We start from the raw sequence: 20,270 nt of genomic DNA on the forward strand, positions 1-20,270 counted from the left end.
TAAGAGTATAGAAATTATTTGCAAGCATCTTCTCTGACCACAATGGCATGAAAGTAGAAATTAGCCACAGGAAAAGAAATGAGAAAAAAACGATTACATGAAGACTAAACTACGTGTTACTAAAAAACCAATGGGTCAATGAGGAAATCAAAAAGGAAATTTTAAAATGCCTTGAGGCAAATGACAATGAAAACACAACCATACAAAATCTATGGGATGCACCAAAAACAGTTCTTAGAGGGAAGCTCACAGCTATACAAGCCTTCCTCAAAAAACAAGAAAAATCTCAAACAACCTAATCTACCACCTAAAAGACTTAGAAAAATAAGAACAAACAAAACCTAGTCAGCAGAAGGAAGGAAATAATAGAGATGAGAGAAGAAATAAAATAGAGATTTAAAAAAATAGAAAAAAAAACGAATAAAACCAAGAGCTGGTTCTTTGAAAGGGTAAACAAAATTGACAAACCTCTGGCCATTCTCACCAAGATGAAAAGAGAACCCAAATAAACAAAATAAGAAACAGAAAAGGAGAAATCTCAACTGATACCACAGAAATACAAAAAACCACAAAAGAATACTATGAACAATCATATGCCAACAAATTCAACAACCAAGAAGAAATGGACAACTTTCTAGAAACATACAGCCCACCAAAACTGAATCAAGAAGAAACAGATACTTTGAACAGATCAATCACTAGAACTGAAATAGAATATGTAATTTAAAAAACTATCTACAAACAAAAGTCCAGGGCCAGATGGCTTCACAGGCAAATTCTACCATACAAAGAGAAACTTTTACTGATCCTTCTCAAACTCTTCCAAAAGACTGAAGCCACCATCACCCTGATACCAAAACCAGACAAAGATACCACCAAAAAAGAAAACTACAGGCCAATATCTTTGATGAACATAGATGCAAAAATTCTCAACAAAACACTAGCAAACCGAATACAATGCATAAAAAAGATCATACACCACAACCAAGTGGAATTCATCCCAAGTTCACAAGGATGGACCAACATACAAAAAATAAATGTGCTACACCACGTTAACAAAAGAAAAGACAAAAACCACATGATCATCTCAATAGATGCAGAAAAAGCATATGACTAAATTCAACATCCATTCATGATAAAAACTCTTACCAAAATGGGCATAGAGGGAACATATCTCAACATAATAAAAGCTATTTATGACAAGCCTTCCTGCTAAAATCTGGAATAAGACAAGGATGTCCACTCTCACCACTTCTATTCAACATAGTATTGGAAGTCCTAGCTACAGCAATCAGACAAGAAAAAGAAATAAAAGGTAAACAAATTGGAAGGGAAGAGGTAAAACTGTCACTATATGCACATGACATGATGCTATACATAGAAAACGCTGAAGACTCCACACAGAAACTAACAGAACTGATAAATGAATTTAGCAAGGCAGCAGGATACAAGATTAACATACAGAAAGAGATTGCATTTCTTTACAACAACAATGAAATAGCAGAAAGGGAATGTGAAAAAAACAATACCTTTTAAAATCACACCCCCAAAAAACCCAAAATACAAAACTTAGGAATAAACCTGACCAAGGAAGTGAAAGACTTATACGCTGAGAATTAAAAAACATTAATAAAGGAAACTGAAGATGATTCAAAGAAATGGAAAGATATCCCATGCTCTTGGACTGGAAGAATTAATATTGTTAAAATGGCAACTACCCAAAGCAATCTACAGATTTAATGCGATCCCTATCAAATTACCCAGGACATTTTTCACAGAACGATAACAAATAATCCTAAAATTTATATGGAATCACAAAAGACCCAGAATTGCTAAATCAATCCTGAGGAAAAGGAACAAATCAGGAGGCATAACCCTTCCAGACTTCAGACAATACTTCAAAGCTACCGTAATCAAAACAGTGTGGTACTGGCACAAAAACAAACAGATCAACGGAACAGAACAGAGAGCCCAGAAATAAACCCACACCCCCATGGCCAATTAATCTTCAACAAAGGAGGCAAGAATATACAATGGGAAAAAGGAAGTATCTTCATCGAGTGGTGCTGGGTAAGTTGGACAGCTGCCTGTAAATCAATGAAGTTAGAACACACCCTCACACCATGCACAAAAATAAACTCAAAATGGCTTAAAGACTTAAATATAAGACAAGACCCCATAAAACTCCTAGAAGAGACTGTAGGCAAAACATTCTCTGATAGAAACTGTACCACTGTTTTCTTAGGTCTCCCAAGGCAACAGAAAATAAACAAAATAAAAACAAAAATAAACAAATGGGAGTCTGCCTGCTGATGCAGGGGACACGGGTTTGTGCCCTGGTCCAGGAGGATCCCACATGCCGCGGAGCGGCTGGGCCCGTGAGCCATGGCCGTTGAGCCTGCGCATCCGAAGCCTGTGCTCTGCAATGGGAGAGGCCACAACAGTGAGAGGCCTGCGTACTGCAAAAAATAAATAAATAAATAAACAAATGGGACCTAATCAAATTTACAAGCTTTTGCACAGCAAAGGAAACCATAAACAAAACGAAAAGACAACTTATGGAATGGGAAAAAATATTTGCGAACAATGTGACCAGCAAGGGCTTAATTTCCAAAATATACAAACAGTTCATACAACTCAACAACAACCAAAAAAAAAACCCCAAACAGCCAAATCAAAAAATGGCTAGAAGACCTAAATAGACATTTATCCAAAGAAGACAGATAGATGGTCAATAGGCACATGAAACGATGTTCAACATCACTAATTATTAGAGAAATGCAAATCAAAACTACAGTGAGGTACCACCAACTCACACCAGTCAGAAGGGCCATCATTAAAAAGTCTATACACAATAAATGCTGGAGAGGGTGTGGAGAAAAGGGAACCCTCCTTCACTGTTGGTGGGAATGCAAGTTAGTGCAGCCACTATGGAAAAGAGTATGGAAAACTAAAAAGATATTACCATGTGATCCCACGCCTGGGCATATATCCGGAAAAAGACGTAGTTCAAAAGGATACACGTGGGCTTCCCTGGTGGCGCAGTGGTTGAGAGTCCGCCTGCCGATGCAGGGGACACGGGTCCGTGCCCCAGTCTGGGAAGATCCCACATACCGCGGAGCGGCTAGGCCCGTGAGCCATGGCCGCTGAGCCTACGCGTCCAGAGCCTGTGCTCCGCAACGGGAGAGGCCACAACAGTGAGAAGCCCGTGTACCACCAAAAAAAAAAAAAAAAAAAGGATACATGTGCCCCCATGTTCACTTCAGCATTACTCACAATAGCCAAGACATGGGAACAACCTAAATATCCATCGACAGATGAATGGATAAAGAAGATGTGGTGCATATACACAATAGAATACTACTCAGCCATAAAAAAATAATGGTACATGCAGCAACATGAATACAACTAGAGATTACCATACCAAGTGAAGTAAGTCCGAAAGAGAAAGACAAATACCGTACGATATCACTTATATGTGGAATCTAAAATAGGGCACAAATGAACCTATCTATGAAACAGAAACAGACTCGGACATAGAGAACAGATTTGTGGTTGCCAAGGGGGAAAAGAGGTAGGGGAGGGATGGACTGGGAGTTGGGGTTAGTACATATTACATATAGACTGGATAAGCAACAAGGTCCTACTGTATAGCACAGGGAACTATATTCAATATCCTGGGATAAACCATAATGGAAAAGAATATTTAAAAAGGATGTATATATGTATATAACTGAGTCACTCTGCTGTACAGCAGAAATTAACACAACATTGTAAATCAACTATACTTCAATAAAAAATAAATTTTAAAAAAATGATATTTCAGTTTTTACCTATCAAATTGGCAAAATGTAAAAAATTATAATACTAACCTACAAAAAGTTCCTAAAGTTAATAAGTGAGTTTGGCAAGGTCACTGAATAAAATCAATAGACAAAACCCAATTGTATTTCTATACTAGCACTGAACAGTTAGAAACTGAACCATGTCATTTAGTATAATCTAACAAAATATGTACCAGAACTATATGCTGAAAACAACAAAACACTGATGAGAAAAACAAAAGAAAATGTAATAAAATGGAGAGCTAGACCATGTTCATGGATTGGAAGACTCAGTATCTTTAAGCATGTCACACTTCCCCAAACCGATCTACAGATTTAACACAATCCCAATTAAAATTCTAGCAGGGGGGCTTCCCTGGTGGCGCAGTGGTTTTGAGTCCGCCTGCTGATGCGGGGGACGCAGGTTCATGCCCCGGTCTGGGAGGATCCCACGTGCCACAGAGCAGCTGGGCCCGTGAGCCGTGGCCGCTGAGCCTGCGGGTCCGGAGCCTGTGCTCCGCAACGGGAGAGGCCACAACAGTGAGAGGCCCGCGTACAGCCAAAAAAAAAAAATTCTAGCAGGATTCTGTAGACACTAACAAGCTGATTCTAAAATTTATATGGGAATGCAAGAAACTAAACAGTTAAAACAATTCAGGAAAAACAAGGTTGGAGGATTCACACTACCTGACTATAAGACTTACTACAAAGCTGCAGTAATCAAGACAACATGCGGTATTTGCTAAAGGATAGACAGCATAAACCAATAGAACAGAGTGCAGAAATAGACCCACACATACATGGTCAATCGATTTCCAATAAAGGAGCAAAGGCAATTCAAAGGAGAAAGGACTACTTTTCAACAAATGGTGAAAGAAATGGATGTCCAAATGGAAAAAAAACCCTTCAATCTGGGCCTCATACTTTATATAAAAATCAATTAAAAATGGATCATAGACTTAAATGTAAACGATAAATTATAAAACTTTTAGCAGAAAACATAGGAAAAATACTTATGACCTCCACCTAGGTAAAGACATCTTAGCAATAACATCAAAAACAATCTCTAAAAGAAAAAAATGATGAATTGGTCTTTAATTAAGAACTTTCGCTCTGTGGGAGACTGTGTTAAGAGAATGAGAATACAAGCCACAGACCACAATAAAGTATAAAGTATCTGCAAATCACCTTTCTGACAAAGGACCTGTATCCAGACTATATAAAGAACATTTAAAACTCAACAGCAAGAAAACCACCCAGTTCAATGGGCCAAAGATGGAACAGGTACTTCACCAAAGACATACAGATGGCAAATAAGCCCATGAAAAGATGCTCAACATCATTAGTCATTGAGGAAATAGAAATTGAAACCACAATGAGTTACTACTACACACACCTATTAGAATGGCTAAAACACACACAAAAAACTAGACATTACCAAGTGCTGACAAGTGAGGCAAACTGGAACTCTCACCCATTGTTAGAGGGAATGCAAAATGGCAGCAACATTTAGGTAAACGGTTTGGCGATTTCTTATAAAATTAAATATACACTTATCACATGGCACAGCAATCTGACTCCTAGGGTATTTACCCAAAAGAAATGAAAATTTTTGTTTACACAAAAGCCTATACATGAACAGATGTAGAGAACAAACATACGGATACCAAAGAGGAAAGGGGGGGTGTGTGTGGAATGAATTGGGAGATTGGGATTGCCATATATACACTATTGGTACTATGTATAAAAGAGATAACTAACGAGAACCTACTGTATACCACAAGGAACTCTACTCAGTGCTCTGTGGTGACCTAAATGGGAAGGAAATCCAAAAAGGAGGGGATATATGTATACGTATAGCTGATTCACTTTGCTGTATAGTAGAAACTAACACAACATTGTAAAGCAACTGTCCTCCAATAATAAAAAAAAAGCCTATACATGAATGTTTACAGCAACTCTATTCATAACTGCCAAAAACTGGTAAAATCCCAAACATCCTTCAAGGAGTGAACAGATAAATCAAGTGTGGTGCTCCACACAATGGAAAGCTACTCAACAATAAAAAGGAACAATCTACTGATACAAAGAACAACATGGATGAATTTCAAAGGCATTACACTTAGTGAAAGAAGCCAAACTCAAAATGGTACTATAGATTTGTATGATGCTCTGGAAAGATAGAACTACATGGAATGAAGAAAACATCAAATGGTTGCTAGAGGTTAGGGGTGAGGGGTGGTTTTGATTACAAAGGGACAGAAAAAGAATGTTGTGAGGTGATGGAACTGTTCTATATACTGATTGTGGTGGGAGTTACACAACTCAGTGCATTTGTCAGAACTCACAGAACTGCACAACAGCAAAGCAAATTTTACTGCATGTAAATTTAAAGTTAAAATTAAAAAAATATATATAAACCCTAGGTATTACAGGCTGAGACAGACTGCAGGGAAATGGCATTCTCATTAACTGCTGACAAGAGCATAAGGTAGTACAAACTCAATCTGGCAAAACAAGACAATAAAAGCATGAATTCAAAATACGGCACCATAAGGTTCTGAAGACAAGGAGAATAATAAATACTCTTTAATCTTCAGCACTCCATTCTACATAAGGCACCATAAGGTTCTGAAGACAAGGAGAATAATAAATACTCTTTAATCTTCAGCACTCCATTCTACATATAAAACCCAAGATTCAAATTTTCAAAGTGGTTGGTACATGGTCAGTGTTCAATGAATGATGCTGATGAATGAATGGAAGGAAAGGGTGAATATGCAGCAATTCCACTTTTGGGCATTTGCCCAAAGGAAATAATTAAGGCTGTACAAAAGACTTAATTATTAAGAGGACTATAAAATGCAACATCACACACTCCTTAAAAATGGTCATGTATTTCTCCACTTGCTGGCATAGGAAGATGTCCATGATACATCACTGTATTTAAAAAGAACACTCCAAAACAACATCCAGCACAGCCCCACTTTTGTTCAAAGAAAAACTATAGATCTATAAATCCTATATCTTCTTTTATTCTGCAGGGATGAATAACACATCTGAAAGACTACAGAGCACAATATTAAGTGTTCATCTCATGGCAGTAGGATTACTAGTGATTTTTAGTTTCTTTTTACTTGTCAGCATTTTGTTTTTTCCACAACGAAGATCTGTTATTTTACAATTAACTTTGTTTAAAGAGCACTGATAAGAGAGTCCTAACACTTCTGAGATAAACGGAATCTTCTGGGGCTGAGATATCCAGGAGGAAAAACACCCTCTTCCTCAGAAGCCCTATCTGAGAGAAGATCCAGTCTCAAAGGACTAGAGGTCTGACCCACAGAGGCTGTTCTCAAACATGCCCTCTGAGGGAAAAAAGGCTGGCACCCACCTGTATAGATGTCCATGAAGCTGTGCAGGGCCAAACAATGGGGATTCAGACACATCTTCACCTGGGCAGTCACCACCTGCAGCCAGCTGGCTGTCAGCAGCCAGCACTCCTGGGGCCCGGCCAGGGAGCTAGTACCAAGAACATCAACAAAAAAACAGAAGGGAAATCAACTTACTGCAGTTCCTGGGCTCAATGATCAATGGCAAAAATCCTCAAGACTTTAAATATAGTAGGCAAATGAAGGTGTTGGACCTTGCATTCCAAGGATTTTCTAGGTGGGTGTTCCCACTTCCCTGGACTGGCCTATAGAATCACCCCTCAAGTTAATATAATTCTGAACTTATAACCCAATTTAACCAACCCCAATGAATTCCCAAATCCAAGCATTATGCCAGGCAGTCCAGAAGTAAACTAAATCCTAAGTTGGTGATAGTAACATTTCAATAGAAATGATGGATAATCACTATTATCATTATTATTTTATTTCTGACAATTGGAAAAGTAAAGGAAACCTTAAGAAAAGCTGAGAAGAACATCTTCAAAGGTTATAGCCTTAAAGGTATTTGAAGAAAGGGGCAGTACAGGCCATGTAAGATGGGGCAGCTCGGGAAGGGTAAATCTGAAAGAGGTGCTTACTTTTGTCCCCCTTTGAACAATGGGCTGCTACAGAGAAGGCACTGCGTGGATGGAGACTCATAATAATTCGACCAAGAAGTCTGCTCGATGGTGACTGTCTCCTCACTCACGTTGGACAGGACGAGTCGAGAGCTATTGAGTTCATGAATCAAGGCGAAGACCTCAGCCAGCTCTGACTCGTTCTCAGGAATCTGCAGGACTTTGCGCAGCAGCTGCAGCGTTGACTGGCGCTGGATCTCCCTCTGGGCTGCGCTCAGGGGCTCTGTGGCGCTCAGCACATCCGAGAGTGGTGAGCTCGCCTCCTGAAGAGAGTGGATTGATCACTAAGCGCCCAGGGCATAAAGAGCCAGCGTGAGGCCAAAACCATGAGTGGCAGAGAGATGGGCCCATGACTGAGAGCTGGGAAACCTAGGTTCCTAACCAACTCAGCTAATAACTCACTTTGTGACTCACGGCAAGTGTTTTCTCTCTCTAGCGCTGTTTCTCTACCAGTAGAACGAGAGGATTATACACACCTCTTGGTAATGGTTTCAAGAGTCAGCTCCCATTCACCGGGTATTGGGTTTGGAGGATAACAGTCCAGGGGTTCAATTCTGGTTAGGCCACTGAACAGCTATATATATGGGTGACCCACAGCAATTTACTTAATCTTTCTGAGCCTCAATTTCCTCACCTACGAAATGAAGGATCAAAATACTAATAATCTCCTAGAGTTGTTGTATAGTAAATGAGACAGTATTGCAACAAAAATTCTATGAATGGTAATTATGATTTATAAACAAGTACCTATACAGCTTAAAGCATTTATCTTTAATAGTGTGTGGCTTCTTGGTACAAGGGAACTTTATACACCAGTCAGAGGCTTCCAGGAAACAAGGTTCTGAAACACTCACTGAAACAGGTCCTTCTGAGGCAGGTCCCTTTTCAATGGAGGTCCCTCCCTGATCCCTTGTGCAAATGCAGTGTGAAATCAAGCCCTCCTTCTTGCTCCCAGAGTCCACTCCTTTACTGCAGATTTCATTTTCTCACAGATGGTAACTCACCAGTTCCCTGCCCTGCTTATTTACTGATTCCCAATACCACCATGAGAGCACACAAAAGATGCTAATTCATATTTGCTAGACACATTATTTTGTTTTATAGAAATTAACTGCTTAGTAACAACTTATTACTCAGTATAACTACGACAACTCGTCTCACTATCTGTAAGTTTGGTTACCTATCTTTCCCCCCAACTAGACTGTAAGCTCCTAGAGGGAAGTGGCCATGTCTTATTCATCTTTGTAGCCCCCAAAGCCTGACCAATAATAGGCATTCAATACATGCTTGCTGAAAGAAAGAATGAATGAATGGCTGTAGAAGAGCTGAGTGACACTAGAATGAGTTGCCCCAGGAGGCTGTGTGTTCCCAGTCAGGACTATGTTGAATCATGGGCTGGAAGATCGGTTGGAAAGCGTACTACCCTTTGGCTCTGAGCCACAGATGAAAGATGGAAAGGAATGAAGATCATTCCAGCCCAGAGATGTTGTGGTCTTAATTACAGCCACTGGCAACAAACTGCACAGGAAATGTATGGTCACCAGAGGACTCCAAAGAGAAGGTACACAAAGGACCTTGGGTTTCTGACCAGTGTTTTATTTTGTGGAAAACAATAATTATATTTTGCTTCTCCAAAATTTAGAGAATTAGAAGGTGAGGGAATGTCTGAAGATGAGGGTCATGGTGGTAAGCAGCTACCAGTTAGCCCAAGATAGAAGAATATAATAAGAGTGGGATTTGAAACCAATTGGCAAAAGGTGCCTAGATAACTCCTGTCTAACCTGGAAAGTTAAGTCACCTCATCATTCCAGATCTAGAGACCAACATCCATTTTCACACTGTAAGTCACATCAACAGCTACAACGAAACAGGAAAAAGGAATGTTCAGAGCCATCTACCTACACAGAACTCAATCCCATTCCATAATCATGGACTGACACATTATATATGTAAGCTCCAGCATTAGAAGTATGGGAGCTGGGAATTCCCTGGGTGGTCCAGTGGTTAGGGCTCCTCGCTCTCACAGCTGAGGGCCCAGGTTCAATCCCTGGTTTGGGAACTAAGATCCCACAAACCACGCGGCCAGTGGGGGAAATAAAAAGTAGTAGTATCGGGGCTTCCCTGGTGGCGCAGTGGTTGAGAGTCCGCCTGCAGATGCAGGGGACACAGGTTCGTGCCCCAGTCCGGGAAGATCCCACATGCCACAGAGTGGCTGGGCCCATGAGCCATGGCCGCTGAGCCTGCGCGTCCGGAGCCTGTGCTCCGCAACAGGAGAGGCCACAACAGTGAGAGGCCCACATACCACAAAAAAAAAAAAAAAAAGTAGTATGGGGGCAACAGACACACCTGTCCTACAAGTAATCTCGGTCTCACAGGGAGCTAACAGAGAGTCAAGACAGGGTGTGGTCAATATTTTCTATTTCTCTATGCTTCCTTAGAACCTTTATATCCACATTTCTAGAGTTCTAATCAGATCATATCATCTAAATTTTTTCACTTATTAGATCATAAACCATTTCCATTTTGCAAACTAATCTTTATATTTATCTTTTTATGCAACATCTTAATATTTAGTTATAAAGATATGTTATAATTTATTTTTTCAATGGTGGACACAGGTTATTTCTAATTTCACCTGTTGTAATTACAGAATGTATGATGTTCTAGATGGGCTTTAGTTCAGATATTTTGTTTAATTCTGTCTAGAAATATGTATTCTCATATTTGTCAAAAACATGTGCTCTGAATTTGATTCTCAACACCTATCAAGAACCACGAAAATGTGTGTTGCGTGTGTGTGCACCAACAGTTTTACTCTGGGAAACTGACTTAAGGAAATAGTTCAAACAAACAAAGGATGTCTGAGTAATACAACGTTATAATGTTTCTTCATACTTTATTTAAATTCTGGGAATGGTAGCATAACTTAATTTTTTGTAACTAATGCTTTACTTTTTTTTTTCTTTTTGCATTTCTATAACCAAATAATTGACATGGAGTTCATTTGGGGTGTAGGTTGTAGATCTAAATCAGTTTTCTTTATATTGCACTACAATCATCCCTATTTATTAAATAACATGCACTTTCTTGAAGGAAAAAAAAAAGACAGGGTGTGCTCGATGCTTTTAACGTGAAGCGGAGCACATTAAACACATGGAGAAGCCAAAAGGAAAGTTCACTGCCAGCAGAGGGCACCGTGTGGGACAACAGAATATGATGGAAGGTATGGAACCATTTTACATGCAATTTCAAGGGTTTACAGACTCCTTTAAGCTCAATTCTGAGTGTTCTCTAGGGCTCATGGCCCTGAGAATAAAATGCCCAGATCTAATCCACCTTGCCTGCCTTGTTTTACTGATGGGGAAACAAAAATTCAGGAGAGGGAAAGCGAGCAGCTTAGGGTCACTCCCAGGCAGGTCTCTCAATTCCTAGTCTCAATGTTTTTTTCCTTTACTTTAGTTCCACTTCCCTTTCTCACAAAGATGATAACGTCAGAACACCATCTCAAGCACAGACCTGAAGATCAAGGGGGTGATATTCATCTGCCAGAAAGCCCCTCCCCTCCATATGCACAGAAAACTTAGCTTGAGGCAGTCCCCGCCCCCCTCAGTCCTGTCCACTCCCAAACCCCCTGACCTCCTGACGTAACCTTCTGGGTCTCTCCCTGACTCAAGGACATTCAGTGTGACCCCACTGCCTAAAAAACAAACTGCCAGGTCTTAGCATTAAAGATCGTCCATGATATGGCCCCAATATGCCTTTCAAGACTTGTTTTCCATAATCCTCCCCACACACTCTCTCCTCTAACCCAACGGAACGAACACCAGACTCCCTACCTCTTCACTTCTGCTCATACTAGTCCCTGAGTATATGGCATGCCTTCCCCTTCCACCCACATCCTGCACATCCTGTGAGGTGCAGCTGAGATCTGGAGTAACCAGGCTCCATCTTGGATCCTGACCTGTTGTTCCCGTGCCATCCTCTTTCCCTGCAAAGCGGATGAATGAGATCTCTCTTCTTACCCTCATCCTAGTCATTCTATTCCCTGCCTTAGGTTCTACATCTTTCTGTTCACTTAAAAAAATTCACATGTGGAAATTCAGAGGCCCTCTGAAACTGCCTATTTTCCCTGGTTCTAATAAACCAACAAACAACAACAAAAAAAAAACAAGCCCTAAGAAGCCAAGTGGAATGTGTTTTACTATCCAAACAGTTTGGCCCAACTTCAGGGAGGAGGCCTGCCACACTGCTAGAAGTAAAGCTTTGTGGTTGGCCAAATGCTCTGCAAGAAACCTGAGAAGCAGTAATCTCATCTACAATGTCCTGGGGTTGGCACTCTGTATTTACCAAAATTCCATTTACAGGCCCTTCACCTCAGAGCTAAAAGGATGTAACCCTTCCACCCCTCTCTTCTTCAGAATCCTCTTTAAGGCCCATGTTGGCTTCCCCCCCGGCACCCCCGTAAATGAACTTTTGGTCCACTGAGCTAGAAGGTTCACAGAGATCAAGGTATCTGGTCAGCCCCCACAGCTTGGCAAAGAGGACAAGGAAGCCCAGAAAGAAGGCACTTGCCCAGGTTCAGAACCTGTAACTTGGTTCCAGTTCGGGTGCTAACTACTACTGTGTACTAAGAAATCCTTTTATTTCTCCTAAAGCTGGTCTGCTAACAGAGCCCAATCCAAGGCTGCGGGGTGTGTTTGGGGAAGGAACTCACGAGAACCTTGGTGGTTTTCTCAGTCCGGTCTTTGGCAAGGTTAAAACCACAGCTGGGACAAATCCGCGGTTTATGCCGATTGGTGTAGACATAGCTACAAGAGGGATTCTTGCACTTTCCCCGACCTCTTGATGTAGCCAGGCCCAAATCCTAAAAAAGTAAGACTGCAGTTCAATTCTACAAGTCAACTTACACCTGGGCAGAGCCGAGAATCAGGATGACCTGCTGTGGGTAAAACAGAGAGGGCAATCACAAAACCAGATTTAGACGAACTCTCCAAGAGCCTTGAAGCAAGACACTTTTTCTGCAGCTATCCCCTTTCAGTCTTAATACAGCCTAAATAATTGTGGCAAGTCCTTCCCTATCTGTGAAACAAGTGAGTTGAATCTCAAAGGTCAGAAATTCAACTGCCTTCAGGGTCCAGGCAATCAGCAGAGTGAAACAGGCCTGTTCTAACAGACTGCCAGAGACTGGTGAACCGAAGATCTCAAGCTCCAATGAAGATAAATTGTGACTTCTGGACTATTTAAGCTCAAACCTCTGGCACCTAGACTCCTACGACAAGCTACAGTCTAATTAGCCGAAGAGAAGGTCCTGGGCAGTTCCCACCAGATGGTATCCCTAGTGGCCTCTCATAGCCAAACGGAAGAGATAGTGAAGGGATGGATGGCATGGAGAAGGTAGTAATTAGGTCTTTAGAAGAAGAAGCCTGAGCAGCTCTCTAGGATAAGAGAGACACTCTCCCCAAGGATCAGGCCAGATGAGGCACTGACCCACCATACTATGCGCTGTCTTGTTGCTACTGAATCCTAGCACAGGGCATGGCACAGAGCAGGTGCTCAATAAAGTTTCTGAAATTTTAAAAATCTAGCTGCTTTCTCAAGATCTGTGTATCTTACTCATCCAGGGAAACTGCCAAATGATACCTGGCTGATTGGTACCTTAAGGATCAACAAAACTAGAGAACGTTGAGCAAGAGAAGCCCTAACATGCTTTCTAAACCAACAGAGTATTTTACAGACTGAAAACTGAGGACCAGAGAAGGCAAGAGCCTTGCTCAAGGTGAGATGCCATGCTAGCAGCAGAGCCAGAACCACTTTTGGACTAGGTCTTTCGACACCCACTGTTTACTCCACTGCTCCAGGCTGCTTACCCTGCAAAAGGACGACCCCAGAGTCACACATCCATTGGGATGTTAACATGTGTTATGTTAAAAATAAAAGTGGGGGAGGGAAAACCTTGGTGAGAAGCACCAGGCTAAACAAAAGCTGCTTCACTAAAGCACTCCTCAAACCCTTTCAGATACTAGTACTGAAGGTGACTCTGTTTTAGGGAGGAAAAAAATACATTTCTCGAACTTATATGTAGACCACACTTTTGAGGCTAAAAGGTCCAAAGACTGCTGAATTTTGAAGCCAGACTGGATTCTCATCTCCAGGTACTCTCAAAAGAAGTATCCTGGTCTCAGCTGGCCTACACTTCATGGATCTCATCTGGGAAAAAGAGCAAACCTAGATGATTCACCCAGTAGCTATCATCTGTACCACTGGCAGGATCTTCAGAACCTATGATTTAGCCCTCACCTTACTCTCACTCCCAAGTACCACTCCCCACCCACCTCAGACTCCTACTCACCCTCAACCACACAATCAAACCACCTCTATGTCAACCCATCACCTGTCTGCACTTACCAGTGTGACGGTGCAGCTATACTTATACGGAGGAAACATATCAGGCTTGACCTCTACAACTTTCACCTGAGATGTCCTGTTGGCTGGGCCATTTGGCAGCTGTAGATCAAAACAAATTATTTTAGTGCTTCTGAACCTCAGTCAAACTCCTGAGGTCCTGTGTCCTGAAACAGCTTGAGGAAACAGTTGCCCAGGCATTTGTAGAGCTATGCTCCAAATGAGCCCTCTGGAATGCTAGTCAGCAGTCACCAGCCCACCAAAGGTTGAGTGTCACTTTCAACTCCAGGGGTTCCCACACTCTTTTGCACAGCTTCTAACACTGCATATCAGAAACACTATGAGTCTGATTTACAATTACTATCAAGTGAGAAAAGCATGTAATAGCTCTGTACACAACTATGTGGTTGAATTATGCTGACATAAAGAAGTCTGGGGAATTCCCTGGTGGTCCAGTGGTTAGGACGCCACACTTCCACTGCTGGGGGTCTGGGTTCAATCCCTGGCCAGGGAACTAAGATCCTGCAACCTGCATGGCACGGCCAAAAAAAAACACCAAGAAGTTTGAAAGATTATTCACTAAAATGTCACAGGTTGAGGGAAAGATCATGGTTGCTTTCCATTTTACCACTATTTATAAAAATTTTCAAATGTTCTATATGGAATGTAAAAAAGAAAAGATAAAGAAAGCATTCTAAATTAAAAATAATTATTCTGTAATAATGAATTTAAGTTAATTTTCAGAACATAAGATTTCATGTAACTTAACTGGTTTAAGACTAGTAAAAGGGTTTATGGCTTTTTAACAAATACCCAATTTGCCAATTAAAAGGAAACTACACAGAAGACTGGGAATTTACACACATGAAGGGAATCTAAGGGCTGGAAATCTAGGAAGCAGCTGAAGCAGACTCGATTACCGTCCTTCTATTCCCCAAGATCACACATGCACCCAGTGGTGACACCACATTTGGGTGAAAACAGATCAACCTTCAAAGTAGAAGCTGGCTGATAGCCTTGTTGGGGCAAATTTAGAACTATCAAACAAAAGCAGTTCCCTGACAGAGAGCACATGGCAAGGGAGATGGCAGACTTGATATTTCTATTCCAATTTGGTCCATGTCAGGGTTTTCAATTTCAAACTGAGGGATTGTGAAATTAACTTAATGGGCTGAAACCAGCATTTTGGAAAAAGAAATGGAAAAATGACTGCATAAAATAAGGGCATAGCTTCATTAAACTTTTAATGTGTATATATATGTATATATTTACCAGGCTGTGATGTAGAAATGTGTTTGTTACTGACGGCCATGCTCTCAAAAGTGCTGATTTAGGGATCTTTGATCATATTCAAGTCACAAATAGCAAAAGAACTAAAAAAAAAAATCTAATAATAAATATACTTGAACACATGCAATTTTGACACCTGAGAAATCTTTAATAGCTCTATCATTAAATGGAATGAACTGTACTGGTTACAAACCAGTACATGGAGAAAGAGCCATGCTTTTAGGTTTAAAAAATTACATTTAAACGATAAACACAGACTAATGCAGGAAAGAACTTGGCTGAATGAGCGCACACCAGACCATCAATAACAGTTATTTCTGGGTGGCAGGATCAGAAGAGACTTATTTTCTTTCTGCCTTACCTGAATTTTCTTTATTTTCTATAACAACCATGCATTCATTTTTTCTAAAAAGACATGACAACTAAATGCAGCATATAAGCCTAGATCGGATCCTGTTCTAACGTAGAAAATGCTATAAAGGACACAACTGGGTAAAACCGACGAAACTGGAATACAAATGATAAAGTATGAATGTTTCAGTAACAGACTATCTCTAGTCTTAGGAAATACACACTGAAGCATTAAAGAGTAAAAGGCCATGTTACCTTTAAATTATGTGTATTTTAAACATACATACATACACACACACACACAATGGGGAAGACAAATGAGCACAAATGATAATGCAAAATGGGCTAATATGTTAACAATAGGTAACTAGGTAAAGAGTACATGGGTGCTCTTTGTACTACTTTTACTCTTGCAAGTTTTCTTGTTCTAATTATTTCTAAATAAAAATTTTAAAACATGCATTCATTTTTATAACCAGAAAAAGAAACTAATTAAAAAACATAACTCATTCATGCTAACCCTCCTCCCACAGTTCTACCAGTGTTAAGAATAGGCTTTTTGCCTATGGCTTTGAGACACTCAATGGAAGCCCTGTTCTCGGAGCTGTCAGCCGCCCCCCCAACAGATGGCTCCCCCTCTGGGGAAAGGGTCTTACCTTCACCTCACCAGTGCTAGATGGCTGTTGGATGGGCTGGCCCAGCTGCTTCAGCGTGCTTGGCTTCAGGCCACAAGTCCTCACAGAGGGAGTCTTATCTGAAACAACCAGGAGCCAGACTGGTGACTTAAGTGCATTCAGAGTCTCCCTAAGTCTCTCATCTCCATGCTCAACCCCCACTCCTGTCCCCTTCCCTTTAGAGAGTCCCTCCTCCCGAGTCTGTCCCAGACCTTACCACTCAGGGGAAAGGCCTGCCTGGCCCTGGGCAGTCCCATGCTGCTGCCTCGACCCACGTTAGCTGGGGCTGGAAGAATTGCTCTCATGGGTCTTGCTGCAGCCAGTAACGAGGGCTTGCCCCGTGCTCTGCCTTTAAGCTCTGGGGCTCTGGGCACAGGAATAAGCAGGTCAACTCTGAAAAAAAACAAGAAGGGAGCTCTCCTAGAAATTCCAGACCAGGGGGAAGAAAACCGAAGTGCAATCTTCAGATATCACTTTATTAGAATAATGTCCTGGTTAAACTGTCAGGCTTTAGACATTAATTAAACCATTAAATAGCTGTGTAACCCTGGGCAAGAAATCTTACTCTTCTGTTTACTTCGTTTGTAATATGCAATTACATGTACTTCATGGGGTCATTATGAAGATAAAAAAGTGCAAAACAGTGCCTACAGTGAGGGGTATCAATAGCTACTGTAGTTATAACATCTAATCTGCCTCTAATCAGCCCAAGTATTTAAAGTGTATCAGTCTCCCACATGAGGGCAGCTGAGAGACCCTGGGGAACAAGGTTCATGTTTTCTTCATCTTTGTAGCTCCAGTGTTGAGCATAAAGCCTGCCCATAGAAGGCCTCAATACACATTTGTTAAAGTGCTTCACCTGTCCCAAAGGGCACAGCTTTCATTCTCTAAGGACACGGAACAATCTCAAAGTATACTTTAAAAGACAAGATGTCAAAGTATGTATGTTATGCTACCATTTGTGTAAAGAAAGGTGGGGGGAAAAATATATATCACACACACACGCACACACACAGCTGACCTTGAACAGCACGTATTAGGGGCACTGTCCCCCACGGAGTCAAAAGTCCGCTGATAACTTCACAGCCCTCCATATCCAGGGTTCCACATCTGGCAGATTCAACCAACTGCACACCATGTAGTACTGTAGTACATACATACTGAAAAAAATCCACGTGTAAGTGGACCCACGCAGTTCAAGTCCATGTCTATTCAAGAGTCAACTATGTACGTGTATATATATATATGTGTGTGTACACACATGTATTTTTTCCCTACCTTTCTTTACACAAATGGTAGCGTGACATACATACATCGACATCTTGACTTCTAAAATTTAACGATATTAATTGTAAACACACATTACACTCCTATTTGTTTGCATATACTTAAAATTATCCCCCAAAACACAGAAAGTTGGGAATATTGTCTCTGGGAAATGGGAATGGAGCACCCAAGGATGGGACAGAAAGGAGATTTGTTTCAGTATATATTCCTTACACTTTTTCAGTCTGAACTATGTGAATGTATTTTCTATTCAACAATAAAAGTTTTTTTACTCGTAATAATATAAACCAGAATTTCTAAACCTTGGCACTACTACCATTTTGGGCCAAATAATTCTCTGTTGCAAGAGGCTGTCCTGTGCATTGTAGGATGTTTAGCAGCATCCTGTGGCCTCTACCCACTTGATGACAGTAGCACTCCCTCCCCAGTGGTATCAACCAAACATGTCTCCAAACATTGCCACAATGTCCCCTGGGGTACTGCTCCCCTTTGAGAACCGATGATATAAACAAAAAAGAGCCTTCCATTTTAAGACCATAGCTGCCTCTGTAAAGGAGCTACATACATGGAGAATTCAGTCAAGCCTCTAAGGTGAGAAAGGCTTCAAGGAAGGGAGGAAAAACAGCCCACACTTACGGACCTCTCCTATCTGCAAGGCACTGGGCTGCAAGCTTTACACACAACCTTTTTCAGGCTGTGTGGTCAGCCATTGAGGATACGATTCTTTTTTATAATACCCAACTCAAGATTTTTCAGAGGGGAAAATGGGTATGAAGTGACTATGCCCACAGTCAAACAGAAGCCCTGGACAGAGTCACAACCAGAATTTAGTTCTCTGACCACCAGGACAGGAATCATTATTATATAAAGATGCCCTAATAAGGCTTCTTTTTTCAAATGCAGTATCCAGAATTGGATACTAGGTTTGTAACATTGCCCACAGCCTGTACCAACAAGACTCTGTAATAACTGCTTTAGGGAGAATGACAAGAAGAGATGTATAAGGGACGGGACAGCAATGAATAGACAGCAGAGTATAGGAGGACAGGCAAATAAATGTCTCTAGGCCTCAGCTTCTGTATCTCTAAAATACAAACCATGAATTGGGCTCTGCTGTCTCTCTCAGGAATGCTGTAAGGATATGGGACAAAATAAACACAGGGCACTACGCAAGCTGCTGTTCTAAACACAATGCGGTAATATATAAACACATTGGGGGACTTCCCTGGTGGTCCAGTGGTTAAGAATCCGTCTTGCAATGCAGGGGACGCCGGTTCGATCCCTGGTCAGGGAACTAAGATTCCCACATGCCGCGGGGCAACTAAGCTCACGCACCACAACTACAGAGCCCGCATGCCACAACTGCAGAGCCCACGTGCTCTGGAGCCTGCGCACCACAACTAGAGAGCTCGCATGCTGCAACTACTGAGCCTGCATGCTCTGGAGCTCACGCGCCACAACTAGAAAGAAGCCAGCGCACAGCAACGAAGAGCCCACACGCTGCAACAGAAGATCCCAATGTGCCGCAACTAAGATCTGACGCAGCCAAAAAAATAATAAATAAATAAATATATAAATATTTTTTAAAATGGGGGAAAAAAATAAACACATTGGGTTACCCTGTAGGCTTTTTAGGAGCAGGGAGTGAATTGGAGGTGCTGGTCCCCTCAGCTGGTGGTGGCACGTCTAGTCCAGGACTGTCATTCTCAGTTGTCCCCAGAGAGACCTCACGCTGCACACCACTCTTGACCACTGGCTTCTTAATGACTGCTGTACCACGATTCCCAGGTGTTTCCTTGACCAAAACATGGGCATCTGAGATGATCACTTCCTCCCACTCATTCTCCTCACCCACGTCTCTTTGAGGAGCTATACTTAGGAGCTGGCTTACAGCTTCTGAGTTCTCCAGAGTCAGTTTGGAAGAGTTTTCCTTAGCAGAATTTTGCTCGGAGGTGAGAGGCTGCTGATTTCTTTTAACCACAGAGCCTTTGGAGGAGACTCCAGAAGTCAATTCCACTTTGACTTTGGCTGGCTTTTCCTAGAAAAAAAAAGAAAACCTTTCATGCATATAGCATTTTACAGTTGACAACACATTTACAAATATTCTCTCATTTGACCCTTGTAACAATAATGTATGAGCAACATATAAGAAGCTGAGGCTGAGAAAGGAAGAGGCTGACTTCAGGTCCCAAGTATAAAACTGGCCTGAACCTAAGTCTTCTGATTCCAGTTCCCTTTCACCACTGTATTCAATGTCCGAGTTAGGATAAGCCTATTCTAATAAATTTCTTAACGACATGTTTCTTCAGGTTTCAGCGAACAAATGCTGACATTGTTTTACCTCGACCTTTGATTGTTCAAGGCCCTCTCCTTTAT

General features: G+C 41.4%; 1 protein-coding gene across 2 annotated transcripts in view; it reads right to left on the reverse strand.

The window, feature by feature from the left end:
• HMGXB3 (HMG-box containing 3) overlaps window positions 1-20,270 on the reverse strand; it is a 58,822-nt gene that overhangs the window by 18,914 nt on the left and 19,638 nt on the right. Inside the window, exons 7-14 of one of the 2 annotated variants that reach the window (XM_082835468.1) lie at window positions 19,786-19,932; window positions 19,514-19,689; window positions 16,825-17,000; window positions 16,590-16,687; window positions 14,296-14,394; window positions 12,605-12,754; window positions 7,852-8,153; window positions 7,216-7,343 (exon numbers count right to left, since the gene is read on the reverse strand). In XM_082835468.1, the coding sequence (XP_082691594.1) occupies window positions 7,216-7,343; window positions 7,852-8,153; window positions 12,605-12,754; window positions 14,296-14,394; window positions 16,590-16,687; window positions 16,825-17,000; window positions 19,514-19,689; window positions 19,786-19,932 (1,276 nt within the window). Of the gene's footprint in view, window positions 1-7,215; window positions 7,344-7,851; window positions 8,154-12,604; window positions 12,755-14,295; window positions 14,395-16,589; window positions 16,688-16,824; window positions 17,001-19,513; window positions 19,933-20,270 lie in introns of both variants that reach the window. The other variant, XM_082835467.1, reaches the window with a different exon arrangement.

This window comes from Leucopleurus acutus (assembly GCF_964270905.1).
Source record: "Leucopleurus acutus genome assembly, chromosome: 3".
NCBI lineage: Eukaryota > Metazoa > Chordata > Mammalia > Artiodactyla > Delphinidae > Leucopleurus > Leucopleurus acutus.